Source organism: Gobio gobio (assembly GCF_949357685.1).
Source record: "Gobio gobio genome assembly, chromosome: 9".
Lineage (NCBI taxonomy): Eukaryota > Metazoa > Chordata > Actinopteri > Cypriniformes > Gobionidae > Gobio > Gobio gobio.
This window is the reverse complement of record NC_137115.1, coordinates 38,318,489-38,340,688: the sequence shown is the minus strand read 5'-3', so window position 1 is coordinate 38,340,688 and position 22,200 is coordinate 38,318,489. Positions and strand designations below refer to the sequence as shown.

Below are 22,200 nucleotides of genomic sequence, written 5' to 3'. Positions count from 1 at the left end.
TCATGATGCCTTGTTTTGAAATCGTCATCACTATATAAGTCGTTATTTAGGGTTTTTTTGCGTACAAAAACTATTCTCGCCGATTTATAAAGTTATTTTAGAACCACTGTAGTGAGATGGACTTTGTAACGACGTCTTTAGTACCTTTTAAGGGTCTTGAAAGTGAACCGTGCATTGTGCCAATGGAGGCCTTTCAGAGCCATCAGATTTCAACTAAAATATCTTCATTTGTGTTCCGAAGATGAACGGAGGTCTTACGGGTGTCGAACGGCATGAGGGTAAGTAATTAATGACAGAATTTTCATTTTTGGGTGAACTAACCCTTTAAAAGATTTAATTAAAACAATAAATTAGAATTTTTAACTTGCAACCATGAGTTTATTTAAGTTGTAGTAACAGGTCCCCTGAATTACTTTTTAGAGTGTAAGAGAGCAAAGCTCACCTCTTTCATCTTGGCAGCACTGAAGGTCGGTGTGAGGACGCTGCGCACTCGTTTCCATTGTTCGTCCTTCAGCATGATCAGACTGTCACTCATGGGTTTAGTGATGCCCCTGGTTTTCTGTTTCGAGAACACAGCTGATGTTTGTACACTTCAAATGTCTCAAAAGCACATGTTTATATAAGGACTACATTAGGACTAAGCCTAAAACATTCCAACATTAACAGCAGTCATTTACCTATGAATGCATCCAGTATTGTGTTAGGCTATAACTATGAAATGCAAGAATGTACCTTAGATATCCACTACACAATAGGACACGAGTGTTCGCATCTATATTTCCATACTTGCGGACATTTCAGGCTTAATGCACAGACCACAGAAAAGTGTAAAGGCCTTTCTCAGACTCTAAAGTGTCAAAAAGTGTTTATAAAAGGCTCTACATGGCTTCATCTAGGCAATGCTACAAAAGTCTCGGATTCATTAAAACTACTGTTGAACACTGAGTTGGCTTTATGTATAGGCTGTTAGCCTGAAAGGTAGTTCTGTAACTAAGGCCAGGTGGCAAAGCTTTGTACTGGGCCGACCTTGAGTTTGTTTGTTCATGTGTGTGTTTGGAGGCTGCCAACACATATTTATTTGTTTTTTGGTGCCATAGCAATCTACTTTATGAGTTTTCTCCCACTGTTGGACGTAGATGAGCTTTACGTTGTACATTTGTACACACACATCCATGCACACAAACAGGCCAAGAGGTAGTTGATAAGCCCCAGTGGTGCACCCGGCCTCAGTATTGATCTGGCCCTGCTATAATCGTTTACCCAGCAGGCTCAGCTCCAGCAGCAAGGCCATCTCATGACCTTTGACTCAGCTTTGATACATAAGTCATGTGATCATTAGTTTTTGGCCTCCCTGGACTGACTGAGTTCAAAGCTCTGAAGCCTTTTTGGCAATACCTTAGAGTTCAGCATTGATTCATACACATAAAATTCACACCTACATACAGTAAATCCCATCGACTACAGGAAAAAGTGCAAGTAATACATCAAACCGACCCTGTCATTGACTTGATTTTATAATTTATGGGAGATGCTATGTGTATCTGTGATTATAAATGATCATGTTGTGGACAAACAATTGCTGGGGTGTGATGATATCCCTCAGGAATTGGTGGTGTCATTGCCACTAATGAGGCCTTCAAGTGGAACCGAAAATATTGTATAATGAGTTCTGAGCACAATAATGATAAAGTGAGGTCTTATTTACAAGTAGAAAACTTGACTTCTAAACGATACATGATGAGTTGATGTGAAACTTGTTGGGAAACAAGTCCGTTGTAAATAGTAATGGATGATTTTGTGAAGTTATCTAAATTTTCCAAATTAATTTTGGAATTTATACAAATGAAGATGTAAATCGCTGCATAAATAATGCATAAATAATGCATAAATAAGTTTAGAAATGAAAATCATATTTAAAAAAAAAATTCAAACACATTTGTTGCGTTACAAAATGCCCATTTCAGAATGTATGTATGAACCAAACTTGCAAAATTAGAGTAGAGTATTCATGTCTTATTTACCCATTAAAATATCCTTGCAATGTATAGAAGTAACACTGCATACACTCTAAAAAAATGCTGCGTTAAAAATAACCCAAGTTCGGTTGTAAATGGACTAACCCAGCAAAAAAAAACAAACAGTTAAAACAACCCAAATGCTGGGTTAAAACAACCAAATTGCTGGGTTAGTCCATTTTCAACCCAACCTGGTTTATTTTTAACCCAGCATTTTTTTAGAGTGTAAGATATTAAGACAATATCTCTTTAAAACGAGTGTTTCCCCACTTGTTACATTTAAATTAAAAGAACAAGTAAACAAAAATCTTCCAAAATACAATTATATCAGTGTTATTTTATATACTATTGTAGTATGTATTAATATTTTGAATTAGCTCTTATTTTTACATTTTCCATCCATCCATCCATACAGGTGCCAGGGAAACATTTCAAATTTTCATTTGGTTAAGTTTACGTTTTTAATCTATTTATATTTTATGTACAGTAGGCTTTATTTAGATGAAAATGATTAGTTTAGTTAACAATAACAACAATCTATGAAAACAAGTCTCAATATCTTATGCAATGTTGCTTCTGAAGTACACGTGTGTTTAAGGATTTTTCGATATTTTTTACTGAAAAGAAAGCCATGAGATACCAATTAAAAACTCATTAAGTACTCATTTTTTGCAGTGTAGATACAGGCCTAATTATACAACTTGAGATGATTTGCTGAGTGCGCGTGTTTGTGATATATTAGAGTGTAAATGTAATGTCACTCACCATTCTGTTGGGGAACTTATTGAATTCTTTCACCATCACCTGTCTCAGCATATCCGGGTCTGCTATGATCACTATAGGCCGCCGGGCTATATAATAACTGACACACACATACAGCAAACAAACAAGATGAGATGAATAAATAACAGCACACCAGTCAAATTTCAGGGGAATGGCAGGAGGCAAAAGAACAAAGGATGAATGCACACACTCATACACAGATAAAGTAGCACATCTGTGGCTGTAGACCCCGCAGACATCTTCCCTGTCATATCACTGACGGAGCACAGACACACATCATGTGTGTGTGTGTGTGTGTGTGTGTGTCAAGGTCAGCTCAGTAAAGAGAAATTTGATGAGGCTGCTGGGTAGTTCCTTTTTTTGTAGTCACGCATGGCAGCTTTCACTGCTGAGATGTGGCGAGGTTGTACCATCAACACTGTGAAATGGAGGATTGTGAGCCTGTGTGTGCCCTTGCGTGTGCCAGCATGAGATACCACCTTCCTCCAAAATGCAACTACCTGTCATATTCTGTCTGAGAACTAATTTCACAGGAAATAGCAGAAACTATAGTACATAATTAAACACACAAATAATTGAATATGAAAGCTTTTAGGCAAATATCTGAAGTCATTAATCTCGTTCATACAAGCTTTTTAGAAGCTTCCTTTTTTCCAGCAGAAGGATACGCTTAGGTTCCTTACCGTGTCCAGTGGCTGTAAAGCACATTTAAGCTCAGCTGGGACTCCGCTGGAGGCAAACGCAGCAGAGGCAGATCACTCTTATCATTTACTGTACTCTCCTTTTATGTGCGGTGTCAGTTTGGTGCGTAAAACTCAGAGCAGAGCGCATATAGGCTCTTCATATCATCTTCTGCTAATGAAGCTGACATTGGCGGTCCACGTGGCTCTAGGAGCAGGATGAGTTTAATTAAGCTTGCAGCTAAGTGACCTATAAAACACTGATCTCATTAGTATGTTTTGGTTTATCTATGCATCTGCGCCGGCGGTCTGTTCGCAAACCGAAGAGCTGTGTGAAAACGTCTCTCACGTGCAACACAGACTAATATATGCAAGATAGACCGAAATGTTACAAGAAAAAGATCATTGTTTTCCAGTAAAAATAACACTCGATAACACTTTACAATAGGATTTAAAGAACTGAGCTGATTTCTCCAGAGCTGCTTTATAGATGAACTGAACTAATTCCCTAATTGATGAATTTTACACAGTTATTGAACCAAACTGGATCAACACTGAACTGATTTCTATGAAGGTTTACTATTATCTTTTTTTTGAGCTGCATTACAGCTGAATTGAATTCTGTTTTCATCACTGAATCAATATTTTGATAGTTTGCGACTGTATTGAAAAAATCTGTATCGTATAAAGTACTATATAAATAGAGGTGACTTGATTTATTCATCTTTTTATTATTATTGATTTATTATTTTACAGAATGCATTTTAACATTATAGCCATCGCCATTAGATTGTGTATTAACTACACAATTAACAATGCACTACATTTACAAATGAGCATTATTTATGCTAGACAAGGTATGGTGTAGAAAATTGTCATACATTGTTAGTTCATGAAACCTAATGATTTAACTAATGTTAACTATTTGAACCTTATTTTGAAAAAAAAACCCAACATAATGACAAACATTCTTGTAATGACTTCACATCTCGTAGCAATGAAAAATTCTCGTTAAGACTTTCATATAGCAAGAAAGTTTCAAATTTTTATGATGAATTAAGTTATTATGTGAAAATTGTAATTATTATGAGTGTCTCATTAATATGAAAAAACAAGACATTATAATAAAGCGTCTAATTATTACGAGATACTAAGTCAAAAGTTTCTCTTTACAAGATGTTAAAATATTTAGAAAATTGTATTATGACTTAATATTAACTCATTATGATAAAGTTTATCATTATTATGAGAAATTCTCTCAATATGAGATACCAAGTCATTATTAAAAAAAGTATTTCATTATTACGAGATACTAAGCCATTAATATAAGAAAGTTTCTCATTATAATGAGAAAATATTTTTGTAAAAAAAATCTAATCATAATTATGGGTTAATGTTAAGTCATAGTAAAGTTTATCAACATTATATGATATAAGTAAGTGGGAATTCTAATGAGATGTCACACAATTATAAGAAAGTAACTCTAACTTGTTTTTACTGTGTTTTCCCCCTAAACTGTGACAGAAACAGGCTTCCATAATAATATAGTGTAGATGACTATTTTTAATAAAGTATCTTGATAGTTATTTGTAGACTCGAGGATTTGCGGTTTCATCAAAGTCTTAAGACGCTTAATTCACAACTAAAAACATCTGAAAGTCACGGCATTACACTCTATAATATATCCCGTCAAACAATCTGCTCTTTACCTGGCGACCATTAGAAAGCCCATATCAGTTGACCACTATGCACTTTCTTTCACTATTTGAGATCTCGCTCATGGATTTTGGTTAGAAGCCATTTCAAGATGTCCTCAAACCATATCTGAAGGATATTTTTGGGTAGACCAAAAAAAAAAAAAAAAAAAAAAGTTCCCCACATTTTAAACCGAGCACTCCTGCAATGCGCCGAAACATCTGAACTTCGATGACTGATGTCTTGTACTTCGGGAACCGACAAGGGTTTTAAGGAGCATGCAGAGCACTGATATATATTTCAAAGCCCTTTGATTTTGGTGAGAAGCTCAGCCTCTTGGATTACTCTAACTGAAAGATGTCGTAATGTCTCCTGACATATATCCACACGACTCCGAATCAGATCCCCTTTTCCGGTCCCAACACCCAATCCAGAACTCCCAGATCCCAATGAACACACACACACACACAAGCAGACAAAACCAGCGTCATTCTGATTCTCTTCCCTTCCATTCTGCTCATATTAAACACAGGAAGCCCAGTGGCACTCGCTGCTTTGATCTCCCAGAGGAGAAGTCGGCCTCTCAGAAGCAGGCATATTAAAACACAATGTCTGGCTAGCAATGGACTAAATTAGAGGACACTGGACACTCTGTGAGTGGCTCATGCTGTCTGAATATGAATGACAGGACTGCTAACAGGGGCTTCATGTGTGATGGGTGTTATGCAAGCGCTTTTGTGTTAAAGTAATTCTATAAATGTGGAAATGACTAGAGCAATCATGTAGGGCACTTTTCATCAGAAATATAATCAGAAATTCATTTCTATTACACAGTGGTTAATGAGAAGTCATTCATGTTTCACTAGGCAAAACAAATAGGTTTCACATATTTGCGTTTATTAATGCCCTCGACAAAAGCTTTCCCAGATTAAAAAAAAAATGGTTTCTCTCAGACATCAAGAAACAACATCAATTCAATCAGTTTTCATTTATATTTATTCACTTGATAGACGCCTTAATAACAGGAGGAGTAAAATCCAGGGAGACTTACCCACAAATCCGTCCATACTTGTTTATGAGGTCAGTTTGTGCCTTAAAGAAACCCTGAGAAAGAGCAGAAAATCCACATATCAGTATGAAAACATATTAGAGAACATATGAATATTCAAGTCACACTTGTGGTTTGATTTTATTTTAGACTGTCAAAGATTCTCACATCATCTACAACCATCAAAATTAACAACATTGCCACACAATTCAAAAATATCGTGGTTGAAAATGCTCCACATTTCTGTGGTCTCTTATATGGGGGGGGGGGGGGGGGGTGATAACTGAGTGGCAGGTCAAACGATGCTGCATCAGAGAATTTTCAGATTTATTTTTCATTAAATTATTTTATTTTTTCACTGTAGCATTTTTATTTTTATAATTTCCAATTTCTAAAATCCATTTTTAATTCCATTTTATTGTTTTTTTATTCTAGAAAATTCTGCAACAAATCATTTTTGCAGAAAGAGTAAGTGAGAGAGAGAGAGAGAGAGAGAGAGAGAGATGCGAGATCTGAGAATAACTGTTTCTCCAAGATTAGCATATTCAGAATTAATTGTACAAATTTGCCATCATCCAGAGTTCATAAAAAAGTTTTAGTTTTTTTAGTGTGCTTTAAATAATAACAATATACATAAACTATTACTGTTATTTTACTGTATTTTTTATTGTATATTGCTATATAACGTAATTTTTGATACAGGTATTTTTTTTTTCTTGTCAGCTTTTAAATTGATGCTTTACAAATATTGTGCAATAACACATGCTAATAAAGTGAGTAAGAGAGACTTTTTGTTCTCATTAGGTGGGCTTTTTCTCCAAATTAGCATATTCACAAGCATTTGCACAGCTTTGTCATCATGTAGTTAAAAAATATTATTTCAGCTCTATCTTTTCTTGTATACCACTGTCTGTCTAAAGCCCTTTAGGCTTGGGCCCTTTCCCATTGAGCAACAAATTTCTATCTGGATGGTTTAGATTGGTCGTGGGCCCTCTGTCTCACCTGGTTGCCCGTTGACAGCAACATTGCTCAAAAAGTTGCCCCGTCTATCATCACCTTAAGACGGGCTGCATCTGAAACGGCATACTCTTTTGAGTAGGCACTTATTTTGAATAAGTATTACTCCACGACTGCTAAAAAAGTATGTTCTATATAGTATGAATGTGTGCAGTATGAACGTATTCTGGACAGACATTCACCATGCTGTCATTATCACGTGACCTACCAGCGTTAGTTACATCACTTCACCGCCATTCACAAATCCTCTCCCATGGGCTCGTGGGATAGTAAAGTGTCCATCGGATACACACTACAGAATCTCTTTTTGCCTAGTACTGTGAATTCAGACATTCTTTTGTCGCATGCTGTTTTTCGCCAACTAGGAAGTATGCGTTTGCAGATGCAACCAAAGACTTCCCTGCACAATAGAGATTTGTCACTATGGCTCTTAATGATGTTATTCTGTAGGTTAGAGGTGTTCAATCCTGCTCCTGAAGGGATACCGAGTTCAGTTCCAACTTTAATTAAACACACCGTAACCAGATAATCACGGTCTTACTAGGTATACTAAACTCTCAGACAGATGTGTTGAGGCAAGCTAAACTCTGCAGGACAGTGGCGCTCCAGGAGCCGGTTTGGACACCCCTGCTGTAGGTGATTACTGTAGGAGGTCCGGCACCACTGAGCGACTGCACTTATCTACCAGTAGGGGTCAGTACAGAGCAGACACTGACAGTGCATAGCTCTCCTCAGCTTTATGGGCTCTCTGAAGGTTTATTGAGGTCTACTGAGAATATTATCCTGAAACATCCATAACCATAACACAAAAACAGGAATATTATTATATCCCCATTCAGAATGGAAGAACACATTAAACTTTGCACACAAGGCTGCTGAGATTGCACTGTGTTTATAGATGCTGGTGGGATATGGTTAAGAAGTTACACAACAAAGCAAACAATGAACATTAAGAACTGACTGCTCACTCACACACACACACACACACACACACACACACACACACACACACACACACACACACACACACACACACACACACACACACACACACACACACACACACACACACACACACACACACACACACACACACACACACACACACACACACACACACACACACACACACACACACACACACACACACACACACACACACACACAAAGAACACTAGTTTGGTATGCATGGCAGCCGGTGGCTCTGCTGTCTCTACTAATGAAGGAGTCGACAGTGCTGGCACCAAACCGCCTGCCCTCTCTTCTTCATCCCACCATTCCTGCAGTTTCCCAGGTGGGCATTAGGCAGAGACGTATGTGTGTGCGTGTGTTCCTCAGTGAGCATTAAGCAGTGGGGTGTGCCCTTATGTCCTGATGTCCTCTCCTTCAGCCTTTTATTACTGTTCTGTCATACGGAAGAGGCTGCGCGTGCATCTGGCAGTGCCGTAGTGAAGTTAAACAGGAGACCGGAGGCTCAATTCAAACAAATGAGCCACCCTTGCCTTTAGCTTCATTGGGGATTCAACTCGGATGGATACGATCAATATCGCCTGGCCTGACTGAAGAGGACAGTCAGCGATCCTATTGGAATTCTCTTAAAAAGATTAGCCACTTTCAGTTGTTTTCTAGCACACATATGACCTTGACCTCTGTGCAGGTCTGAACCGCGCTGCTTCTCTTTGTCTCAGACGGTAATAATCTCTCATGTCACTCAGAGTCATGCAGGGAGGTGTTCAGTATGTGCTCGAGAGAATGTCAAGGAAGGTGTGGGGATATGCCCTTTTAAGGCTAGACCCATGAAAGAAAGGCAATTAAAGTTGCCATATTCTATTCTATTCTATTCTACCTGAAGCGAACATTTAAAGGGATAGGTCACCCAAAAATAAATTCTGTCATAATTTACTTATCCTCACATTGTTCCAAACCTGTAAGACTTTGACTTTTTCTGTAGAAAACAATTTTTTTGTGGCCATTTATCAAAAGTCAATGCATTGCATATGTGTGCAATGGCACCATACTAACTTTCATAATATCATTTTTTGTGAGTCGTGGTCCACATTTGCAAGCGAGTAAATCTGAAATAGATGATTCCAATATATAATGGGGCAATACTGAGAAAGTAAAAATCTGTAGTCTCTGCAAATGAGATTAGATTAATTGATGTAGGCTTTGAACATTTGTCTGTCGGAAAGTAAAAGTAATTTATTTGAAGATATTACTCAAAAAACAAAGCATACTCTAAAATTCTGGCCAAATATCTACTTACTATGTGCCTCAGACAAAACTCTACATGTCTTCCAATGATTCAATGCCATGAATCTGGCAAACTTGTCAAATCCAGTAATTATTTCTTCCCCAAAAGCACTAAATGTAGCAAATCAGCTCCAAGATCTGAGAAACCTTTTCACGCAGACTCTTGCTTATAAATTATGCAATCTTATTGGATCTTGCAATTTTTGCAAGTGCTTACCAGTTTTGTGTACAAATTGAATCAGACATCATATAGGGCCAGATTTACTAGACAGGGAAAATTAGAGTGAGATCGCAATTCAAAAAAAGCACCGTTGGGAGTGGAAAGTTCTGCGCGTGATCTACTGATGCACATTAAAGAACATAGACTTGGATCATTTCCATAATGACCAACGCAATCTACTAGTTTTACGTCTGGTTTAAAACATGCTTTTTTTGGACGGTAAATAAATGGCGCAAGCACCAGTAAATTGACGAGCTTAAACCTTAGTAAATCACCTTGCATGATTCATTTGAATACTCTCCTCCCATAAATTTTGCGTCTGAAAGGAAACTCCTACAAATGCATATTCAACAAGGTCAGCCGCAAAAATAACACTGCCCACGGCTTTTCAGCCCAAATTTTTCACTGCGTGTCTTTAGTAAAATCCTGACAGTAGTTTTTTAAATGCCAAAAGAGGATTTGCTCTGGCGCAAGCTGTTAGTATATCTGGCCCTTAGTTTTTAGTAAGCATTTTTCCTCTCTCTCTCTCTAACCTTTAGAATGAGAAACACTAGCCGTTTTTCCATTACCCTTCAAAATGCACAAATTGAAATTGCGAATGTAAAATTACGTAAATTTTGCTAAAAATTCTCCCATATAATCACAAAAAAGTTTGTACGCTCGCATGAGGTGGTTTTTCAGGCAATTCGAAAAAGGAATATTTCGCACAACTGCAATGGAAACAGTTTTTTATTTACCAGGCGTACGTAAAAGTTGATGATTCTTTAAAGATGACGCGGTATGTTTGGACAGAAGACGAGACCGAGTTCTTTATTAAACTCCTAAAAGACAAAAGAATTACGGGAATACTGGATTCTAAACAACAAAGAAATGCCACAATTTATCAAGACCTTGAAGCAGATGGGGAGAAACACCCAGAAACACCTCATACATGGCCGCTCCCAAGTATAAGGGGCTTTCCTTGCCATTAATGCTTGGATGACACACCTACCTCTCTTATGATTAAAAATAATGGCTAGTGCAGTGGTTGGGATATACATAAACCTACCAACATCCATTGGCATAATTTTTGGAATTACTTATCCCGAGAGGAAAAAAATTACGTTTCAATCGCATAACATCGGTTAATGGAAACGCCGTCATTTCCCAATCGTTTTTTATCGACATTTAGAAAATATCGCAAAAGTTTTGCGCAAATCTGTAATGGAAACACGGAAAGTAGAAAGTTGATTGGACTGAGCACCAAAACATACTTGTAGCTAATCAATAGTAGGTGACGTATACACTCATGAGGGGGGACGTGCCTGTGCTGCATAGCGAGTTTGTGATTTTGGGAATGGAGCTATCAAGATACACTCTAAAAAAAAAAGGTTCTATATTGCACCAAAAATGGTTCTTGGCTCGTAATCATAGGGGAACCTTTTTTAGTGCTATATAGCACCAATTTTGGTGCTTCAGTGGTTCTTCAGCGGTTCTTCAGAGGTTCTTCAGAGGTTCTTCAGCGGTTCTTCAGAGGTTTTTCACCGGTTCTTTGACTAAGGTGCTATATAGCACCTCTGAAGAACCGGTGAAGAACCACTGAAGCACCAAAATTGGTGCTATATAGCACTAAAAAAGGTTCCCCTATGATTACGAGCCTTTTTTTTTAGAGTGTAGGGATGTGATCCTTTTGGGTAGGGGTGTGTTTGTTTTGGTGATTTCAAATATCAACAGCTAGCTTTTCTCAGAAATCGCTTATTGCACCTTTAAACAGGCTGTTTTTCTTTACATACTGTTTTTCTTTACATCTACTTCTATAAAAATGACCTCTATTGTGCAAACCTCTCTGCATTGCCAACTCGCCAATTTGCTAAATACTGAATGGGTGTTGATATGTATACTCCCATTCAAAAGTTTTATTAAATTAAAACTATTCAGCAAGTATGCATTGTCAAAAGTGACATTAAAAGACATTTATGACGTTACAAAAGATTCAAGTAGCTTTCCATTCAGAAGAAACATTTCTTGAGCAGCTAATCAGCATATTACCGGTAGAATGATTTCTAAAGGATCATGTGACACTGAAGACTGGAGTATTGAAGCTGGAAATTTAGCTTTGCCATTACATTTTAAAACATTACAATAGAAAACAGTTTTCAAATATTACTATATTTTGATCAAATAAATGCAACCTTGGTGAGCATAAGCATAAATCTATGACCACAAACCACAACGGTCTTCTGTTAATAAGTTTATAACCTTCAACAATTACCTGTTTTTGTATCTTAGCTTCAGTAAGACTTGACACTAGGGAGGCAGCTTAAGTAAATATATGTCTACATTCAGTACAATACTGCAGTTCTTTTATTTCAAAATACCAAGACAAATCCTGTTTTCCAAATAGGTCCCCTATGGATAAAGAGAAAGCAAGTAAGTGCATGTGTGTGCTAGCGAGAGAGGGGGGGTTGGAACTGCATCTAGGTTGTTTAGGATCTTAAATGGACCAAATCTCATGTCTGTGAGTGTTGTATTTGGTAATGGAGTGTGTCATGATAATGTGCTGCTGTGGGTTCCGAGAGACTCTGTCGTCTAGTCTCTAAATGTGTCTCAATCTGCCCTTGTATCCCAGGCACTGCTCATCTCTGTACATCACTTCCTGTTACCCATGATCCTCCCCCACACCTAGCTTCTCTCTTTCTTTTATCCTTCAAATCATTCCAAATATATCATTATCGTTTCATCTCTTTACTTTCTGCCTCGCATCTCCTTATCTCAAGACTGTAGCTTCAGGGTCTTATGTGCCACTATACAGTACTGTTCAAAAGTTAGACTTTTTTTTAAAGAAATTATTACTTTTATTTAACAAGGACACATTAAATTGATTAAAACTGACGGTAAAAACATGTATATTTTTGTAATAGATTTATATTACAAATAGATTATGTTCTTTTGAACCTTCTATTCATCAAAGAATTCTGAAAAAATATTTCCACAAAAATAGCAATGGGCTAATAAGTGTATATTGAGCCCAAATCGGCATATTAGAATGATTTCTGAAGGATCATGTGACACTGAAGAAGACTGGAGTAATGATGCTGAAAATTCCATCATAGGAATAAATACAATTAAAATAGAAAACAGTTATTTTAAATTGTAATACTACAGTATTTCAAAATATTACTGAATTTTTGATCATATAAATGCAGCCATGGTGAGCATACAGACTTCTTTCAAAAACATTATGCATGCATTACTCATAAATTAGAGTTAAACTGACTGTTACCCATCCATTAGTCTCCCATTTGGCCCACTGACCAGTCATAATGCGTTCAAGTACTAGAAACTGAACTGACTACTGGGTGTAAAGTTAAACAGTTTTTTCTTTTTCCCATCTAGAAACTCAAAGTCATCAATCCCAAATACTGACTAAGCTAGGCTATGCCTTTATTTCCTTCTCCTTTCTCTCTTTCAACATCTCCCCTTTCCTCCTTTCCTCTTTTGCTGAATTTCTAACTTGAAATGCAGTCACCTGCCTCTTGAGAGGGATTGCGACTGTGTCTCTAGTGCTAGTAACACAAAATGTGCATCTAGTCACACACACAGACCTACAGGATTTAGCTGAGAGGTTGGCCTGTAGAAGTGGGTCAGAGGATTCTGCTGGAGCAATGCTCCGGAGACCACTGTTTGTGAGACTCAGTCTGCTGACGTGTGCACAAGTCTACACACACACTAATACGCACAGACAAAGGGTGCACAACAGCATACAAAACCCACACACATAACTTTAGTTCACCTGGGGAGCTTCATCTAGACACGCAGTAATTATGCATGCATGCATATTCATTTTCGTCTTTCTCACTTTCATCTAATAGCATTTAATCACAACAAGGAAGAGGTGAATTGAGATGAAACGGACGGATAAAGGGAAACAGACAGGCAGACGGAGGGGGAGAGAAGGAAGAGGGAGCCCTGTCATATGCGGGTGATAGAAAGACATAATGAAATGAGTGTTGTGAACGACATGCTGTCCGGTCAACCATCGCTGTCTGACAGTAACACATTGATCTGAAAATCTCTTCAGCACCAGAACAGCATAAGAGTTAGAATCAAAGCTTTGTTTAAAATATGCCAGTGTGCTCCAAAAATCTAAAGAAAAGAAAAAAAACATTTGAGTTTGGGAAATTCGTTCTGGACTTGATCCGTTGTGGTATCCTGACGTCACCATACTCAATTCTTGTCAGAATATGAGTCTGATACTGCTCCATTGAGCTGTGATTATGGGGCGTGTTTGAACCGAACCAGGAAAGACCTCAATTGGATAGACCTACAACCAATCAGAGCAACGGAGCGACGCATAGTTGTCAAAAGAACTCAACTGCACGCAGGCTGGAATAAGTAGAAATCCTTAAATTCTTTTTACAACACCGGCAAAGATTGTTTACACTCATCTTCTTCTACTTATTCCAGTGTGCGTGCAGTTGAGTTCTGTTGACAACTATGTGTCGCTGCGTTGCTCTGATTGGTTGTAGGTCTATCAAAGTTAGGTCTTTCCTGGTTCGGTTGAAACACACCCATAATCACAGCCCAATGGAGCAGTTCACAGCAAAAAAAAACAGCAAAATCACAGCAAAAAAATTAAAATAGATATTACTACAATTTAAAATAATAGTTTTCTATTTCAATATCAATATACTTTAAAATATAATTTATTTAAAAAAAAAAAATCATCAGCCATTACTCCGGTCTTCAGTGTCACATGATCCTTCAGAAATCATTCTAATATGCTGATTTATTATCAATAAATAAATATTTTGTAACAATATACACTACCATTAAAAATATATATATCTTGTTTTAAAAGAAATGCATACTTTTATTTAGCAAGGATGTGTTAAATTGATAAAAAGTGAAAGTAAAGATTTATATTGTTAGAACAGATTTCTATTTTGAAAAAATGCTGTTCTTTTTAACTTTTTATTCATCATTGAATCCTTAAAACAGTATCACAGGTTCCAAAAATATTAAGCAGCAAAACTGTTTCCAACATTGATAATAACAAATAACAAGTATCAAATCAGCATATTAGAATGATTTCTGAAGGATCATGTGACACTGAATAATTGCTGATGAAAATTTGATGAAAATTCAGCTTTGCATCACAGAAATAAATTATATTTTAAAGTTTATTAAAATAAATGCCCATTATTTTAAATTGTAATAATATTTCACAATTGTAATGTTTTTTCTTTATTTCTAATCAAATAAATGCAGCCTTGATAAGCATAAGAGACTTCTTTAAAGAACTTTAAAAATAGTAATGTTTCCAACAAATTCTCATTTAGGTCATTGTTGTTCATTGCTTTTTAAAGTACAAAAAATACTGTTACTGTCCTACAATATAGTATAATATCAGAAAGGGTTTTTATTTAAAATTACAAATTAACGATTGGATTCTGTTGAATAGAAAAATGAACATGAATTTCAGAATGTGGTATTCATCTTTGATATGTCTCCCTCGTCATATAATGGTCCAAAAATAAGCCTCGTTTTCTCTTGTTCTCTTGTTCTTTAGGGTGAAATAAGTGCTGGATATGTTCTTTTTATGAAATTCATCCTTATTGGTTGTTGGATGAATCCAGGCAGTTCATGTTCACAAATGAATCTCGCTTTAAACCTCTCAGTGGAATCGAACAGCCCTACAGCATCGACATTTTAGCCTTTATTTCTAATGATACACGTCAAATCATTATCATTAAACTACAGACAGACGGAAATGAGTATCCTCAAGGTAGCTGTTGATTTGGTACATTTCAGCCTGGGACTGAAATTAAACTTACAGGAGGAATTAAAAGTATTAATTTTTCAATATTAAACCCACCCACTCTCCCCGTCCATCTTTTATATTATCGTCATAAAAGTACATCATTCAGCAGAGAGGGTAATCTGTTTGGAAATCACATGGCATTAGATGTCATTAGCGGTGAGTCACCTTTAATGAACACATCTAATGAAGTGAGGCTCACTGAGAGAAATATCATTTTTCCAGCTTTGGGAGGGCGGTACAAGGTGTGTGCACGAGTGAGAAAGTGTGTGGATGAGTTTTGTAATTCATTATGAAATAAACAAAAGGCCTTACGTTTCGAAACATCATGAGGTTCCCAAAAAACGGCATGGGTTTTGGGTGCTTGATTCCACACCGTTCCAGGGTGGAGAAAGGGGAGATGGAATACCTATTAAAAGAAAAAGACATTCAGTGTAAACCGCTGTACAGTTTGAGGTCAGTTTGCATGATTTTACTTCATTAGAAAGCCACACAGAGAGAATGTAAATGCAATAAGAGGATAAAAAAATAAAATAATAATAATTAGAAGGAAAAGGAAAATTATGCTTCAAAATTGCAAACATATGGGTAGGTGAGGTCCATGGATATTTTTTATCATCAAGATTTAAAGCTAAAATTGTACATTATTGTGCGGGGTCATTTTAAAGGTGCAGTATGTAATATTGTGGTTGAAATGTGTACTGCAGTCCAAATTCAAAATATTGGAGAGAGTTCCAAGTGCCCAATGCTCATGCGGGTTGCCAGATTGAGGGCACAACAGGAACAAGCCTGACGAAAGTTGATTAGTTGATTTATCCATGTTTTAATATGCCTCTGGTCATAGAGCTTTTCAGATGGATGCCAAGGCTTTTTAGGTCGGGTAGAATCTGCGATCTCTGACCCAGTTTGTTTGTTGGCTTCCATGGCTGCAAAACACTGGGTTTACCAACTGGTTGCCAGGGCCTATACCATGAAGCCGGTTTAGCTGGCTAGACAGATATGTTTAAGCTTAATTTGTGCAATCTTGGGATTTTAGGGACCATTAAAGTGGTTTGGTTTTTAGCAGTGTTCATCTGCATAGTAACTTATGCTCCACTGCTAACCTGCTCAGGGGCAGGTTATGTTGTAGAGATCTCAAACCAAAATTGGACCAATCAGCTGTGAGCACAGGGTAACACCTCTGATGCAATAAAGTCACTCCCCCTGTTTCTATTCCTAATTAAAAGGTCACTACATAGCAAATGGTTTTTAAAAGTGTCTGCCTTTTAACAATGCTTATTTATAATAATAATTTTGAAGGATTTAGATATCATTTATGTAATTATTATACCCTTAAACAATTACACATGTATCATTCTAATTAATCAATCCTTAATAGGCACTTTGTTAAAATAAATATAAATGGCCTATATAAAAGGTCATACAAAAAAAGCTTTAAAATCAATAAATAAAGCTATAAAAATGACTACATGTGAGCTTAAATGTTCAATTCTTTCTATATATAAACTAAACTAACTTCATAAGAATTTTCTTAAAGTTGTCCTCTTTCATAGACAGCTTTTCTTCTTGCTGTGTAAATTTGTTTAAATTCTTATTATTTTTCTATCGTAATATTCTGCAGAAGAGAGAAGTGAATCTCAGTTTCACTGATCCAAAGCATGTGATTGGCTGTACATTACTGATGCCACAGCTAAACTCCTAAACTCAGGATCAAAGCCTGAGTTGACAGAGAAAGCTGATGATCAGCATCATGGGACCAACAAAGCCTGAATTGATTGGTTAGGTTTTGTCAACTCGAAACTAATCCTGTAAACTACCATCATGGGTATCGAAATACTATTAGGTAATTTGGCAGTGGGCGGAATCAAACAGACCAAAACAAAAAAAAAATTCCCCCCCCCGACATTCCGACACAGAACACACATTTAAAAGTAGAATAACTGGCTGTAGAATTGTTTTTCGGAGAAGTTCATAATGTGAACTTAGCATGATTCCTAAATATCTGCAAACATTATTATATTTTTATGCTTTACTACATTCCAAAAAATTACACACATTACATTTAAATAGTACTGCAGTGTCAAATAATTTAATAACAATAATGTAATTTATATATAATAATTTGAATCTATACATCTTTAAAATCTTATATAAAATGTCAAATTAAAATTGTATAATTTCAATATTTACAGTGAAATCTCTCAGTTACTACAAGTGTCATTGAAGCTGCAAGCATAATACATGAACTAGACAACTTTGTTGATAACGGGAACATTCTAGGTTTACATTTTTGGGTCTTGGGTCCCGGGACAAAACGTTTATGTACACGTATCCTCTTTACCTGTGCCCAATGAGTAAGGAAATACCTTAGAGGGCTTTTTTTGTCATATGAGCCGGGACCTTAGAAGACAACCCTGTGCTTCTTGTAGACAGGGTGTAAGTGACGGTTTGTGCAAAAGCATGATGACACAAGCTGTATCGGAGAGCACTGGCAAGTGCTGCATTTCCTCAGAGTATGGAAAAGGGGACCTGCATTATGCATGAGGATTGCATCTGCTGACACACCAGCACTTGGACCACTTTTAACTTTGAAGTGAGCCGTGGGAGATGACGAGACGTTATTCTCTCTCAAAGAGTGCATTTTTGTCCCCTAGAAGTTAAACAAATGTCTTAATAGCCCGCCATAGAAAGAGAACAGAGTATTCAAATATATGCAAATAATCGTTAATGCTGGTGCACCTAAAACCATTTGCAAGTTAAGAAACATATTTTCTTCAACTACAGTCACTTTAATTTCCCAGGAGTTGATTTCTATTTAAACTACTAACTTTTTGTTATATGAAGGTCATATTAAACGGTTTACCATGGCTTTTTTGGGTATTAATCAAATGTCTTTTTATGTATAGATTTTATTGGTTCAACCTTTGTCTTTGTCTTTGTCCCATACCTTCCATTTTAAACCATGAAAAAAATAAAAAATAAAGTAATTATAAAAAAATTTGACTTAAAGAGCCATTTTAATATTTATTCTATGAAAATTTGTTTTACACAAATCTGACAGTCGTTCATTGGTGGCATTAATTCCATCACAACCAACAACTTTTGGCACAATAACTTTTTAAAAGTTGGTTACCAATGCAACAATAGTGAAAATATAAATATATATAATATATATATATATATATATATATATATATATATATATATATATATATATATATATATATATATATATATATATATATACAGTGAGGAAAATAAGTATTTGAACACCCAGCTATTTTGCAAGTTCTGCCACTTCATCGTAGGTGCATGTCCACTGTGAGAGACATAATCTAAAAAAAAAAAATCCAGAAATCACAATGTATGATTTTTTAACTATTTATTTGTATGATACATCTGCAAATAAGTATTTGAACACCTGTCTATCAGCTAGAATTCTGACCCTCAAAGACCTGTTAGTCTGCCTTTAAAATGTCCACCTCCACTACATTTATTATCCTAAATTAGATGCACCTGTTTGAGGTCGTTAGCTGCATAAAGACACCTGTCCACCCCATACAATCAGTAAGAATCCAACTACTAACATGGCCAAGACCAACGAGCTGTCCAAAGACACTAGAGACAAAATTGTACCCCTCCACAAGGCTGGAAAGGGCTACGGGGAAATTGCCAAGCAGCTTGGTGAAAAAAAGTCCACTGTTGGAGCAATCATTAGAAAACGGAAGAAGCTAAACATTAGTGGTGTCAACAATAATCGATTCGGCAATGCATCGCAATGTGGGGCATGCACGATTCAGCATCGATGAGGCTAAGTGCCATAATCGATTATGTCATCGTTTATTTTCTGGCCTTGAGTTGGACAATAAAGTTGTGAAGTTTCAATTACTTCCGGGGTCATAACAACAACAACAATCAAGATGGCTGAGGCGGAGGGAGATTACTGATTAATTAAAACACTTATGTACACTGCTGGAAAAAGTTGGCTGTTATTATTGCTCTATTTAATTTCAAATGGTTCTAAAGCAGAGAAGAGAAACATTTCTCATTCAAAGCACTGAAAGCAGTGATTTATGTTTTCTTTTTCAGGTTTGAAAATGCCATATCCAATACCCTGTACCATTCAATTACATTTTATTTAATGACATTTATGTCAAAGATACAGGAGAGTGATAATACACAAATAGCAGCCAATAAAATCTGTTGTTCAATATCTGACTGCTTGTATTGCCTCATGACTGATTCAAAATTTGCCTTGTTGTGTGCAGTAGAATTTTGATGCATCGCAATGCATCGTAGAATCGAATTGAATCGAATCGTTACCTGGTGAATCGTAATCGAATCGAATTGTGAGGGCAGTCCCAATGCACACACCTACTAAACATGACTGTCAATCTCCCTCGGACTGGGGCTCCATGCAAGATCTCACCTCGTGAGGTCTCAATGATCCTAAGAAAGGTGAGAAATCAGCCCAGAACTACACGGGAGGAGCTGGTCAATGACCTGAAAAGAGCTGGGACCACCATTTCCAAGGTTACTGTTGGTAATACACTAAGACGTCATGGTTTGAAATCATGCATGGCACGGAAGGTTCCCCAACTTAAACCAGCACATGTCCAGGCCCGTCTTGAGTTTGCCAATGACCATTTGGATGATCCAGAGGAGCCATGGGAGAAAGTCATGTGGTCAGATGAGACCAAAATATAACTTTTTGGTCATAATTCCACTAAACGTGTTTGGAGGAAGAAGAATGATGAGTACCATCCCAAGAACACCATCCCTACTGTGAAGCATGGGGGTGGTAGCATCGTGCTTTGGGGGTGTTTTTCTGCACATGGGACAGGGCGACTGCACTGTATTAAGGAGAGGATGACCGGGGCCATGTATTGCGAGATTTTGGGGAAAAACCTCCATCCCTCAGTTAGAGCATTGAAGATGGGTCGAGGCTGGGTCTTCCAACATGACAATGACCCGAAGCACACAGCCAGGATAACCAAGGAGTGGCTCTGTAAGAAGCATATCAAGGTTCTGGTGTGGCCTAGCCAGTCTCCAGACCTAAACCCAATAGAGAATCTTTGGAGGGAGCTCAAACTCCGTGTTTCTCAGCGACAGGCCAGAAACCTGACTGATCTAGAGAAGATCTGTGTGGAGGAGTGGGCCAAAATCCCTCCTGCAGTGTGTGCAAACCTGGTGAAAAACTACAGGAAACGTTTGACCTCTGTAATTGCTAACAAAGGCTACTGTACCAAATATTAACATTGATCTTCTCAGGTGTTCAAATACTTATTTGCAGCTGTATCATACAAATAAATAGTTAAAAAATCATACATTGTGATTTCTGGATTTCTTTTTAGATTATGTCTCTCACAGTGCACATGCACCTACGATGACAATTTCAGACCCTTCCATGATTTTTAAGCGGGAGAAGAACTTGCAAAATAGCAGGGTGTTCAAATACTTATTTTCCTCACTGTATATATATATATATATATATATAAATGTCAATTTAATCGAGCATCTGTGGGATGTGCTGAACAAACAAGTCTGATCCATGGAGGCTCCACCTCGCAACTTACAGGACTAAAAAGATCTGCTGCTAACATATTGGTGCCAGATACCACAGCACACCTTCAATTTAAATATATGTAAATATATATATTTACATTGAGCAACCACTATTCCAAATTTTTTTTTAATGTATTTCCAAAATTACTTTCATGACAGATCAGAATAAAAAACCCTGACATTTGTTCTGAGGTATGTCCTCTGATATTTTTATCTAGTGTAGAGTGTATGTATAGTCTAAAAGTCCCAGTGCCAAAAGTGTTCATAGTTGAATAAACACTCTTGTATGTTTTTTTTTCCTAATTACGTTTGGCTGGAAATATCCGACTCTGACTTCCGCACTGTTGCGAAAAGTAACTGCCATCATCTTCGTAAAAAAAAAAAAAAAAGTACTGTAACCACAAGATTCTGACATCCATCTCTTCCATAATCTCCAGCTCGGCAGGAGTTCATTACCATATTAATTGTCAGATTAGAGAGCGGGTCTTAACATGTGCTGTAAAAAAAAGCTGGAATGATAACTCATTTTATGACACGCTCTTAATTACACAGAAGCACGTCGCATCCTTCCTAACACGCTTGTCCGGTGCTGAAAGACGATGAATCCCCGGACCAATCTGTCCATGTCCAAATTCAAAATCATTTCTCACTTCAGCACAAATGTATTCACCGCCAGTTGCCAGACAAACATCCCCCAGTATTTCACCTCATTATTGGTTAAGTGAACACAGAACTAATGAGAAAGACATCCACAGTGCTCAACAGGGTGAGGTCAGGTTTATCCCTGATAGTTGTGGGAAAGTCTTCCAGCAAAACAGGACCAAAGTTGATTTGTCCTTCAAAACATGCAGTTTGGAACATTGTCAACAGTTTGTTCCAGTTTTGCTGAAGTTCAATCAAAAATCTCTTTAGGGAACATCAAAATTAATTTGTTTCTCCATAGAGCAGGTGTTTACTGAAGTGTGTCAAAGCAGACACATATAAAGCCGAATGTAGCATATTTCCATATTGTGAAGGCAGATAAGTTCAAAGACAGCATCTAAACCAAAACTGAAGCTCAAAAGCTCTAACATTAACAGCAGGTCATTCACACAAAAAAGAGAGCAACATTTAGAAGATTCTGA

The 22,200-nt window shown here is 37.0% G+C and overlaps 1 protein-coding gene across 3 annotated transcripts in view; it reads right to left on the bottom strand.

Moving 5' to 3' along the window:
* The window catches only part of tbxas1 (thromboxane A synthase 1 (platelet)), a 97,250-nt gene that overhangs the window by 48,020 nt on the left and 27,030 nt on the right, over positions 1–22,200 (bottom strand). For all 3 annotated transcript variants that reach the window (XM_079825527.1, XM_079825526.1, XM_079825528.1), the window contains 4 exons: positions 15,827–15,920; positions 6,225–6,277; positions 2,781–2,877; positions 443–559 (listed from right to left, as the gene is read on the bottom strand). In XM_079825527.1, coding sequence (XP_079681653.1) covers positions 443–559; positions 2,781–2,877; positions 6,225–6,277; positions 15,827–15,920 — 361 coding nt within the window. The remainder of the gene's footprint in view (positions 1–442; positions 560–2,780; positions 2,878–6,224; positions 6,278–15,826; positions 15,921–22,200) is intronic.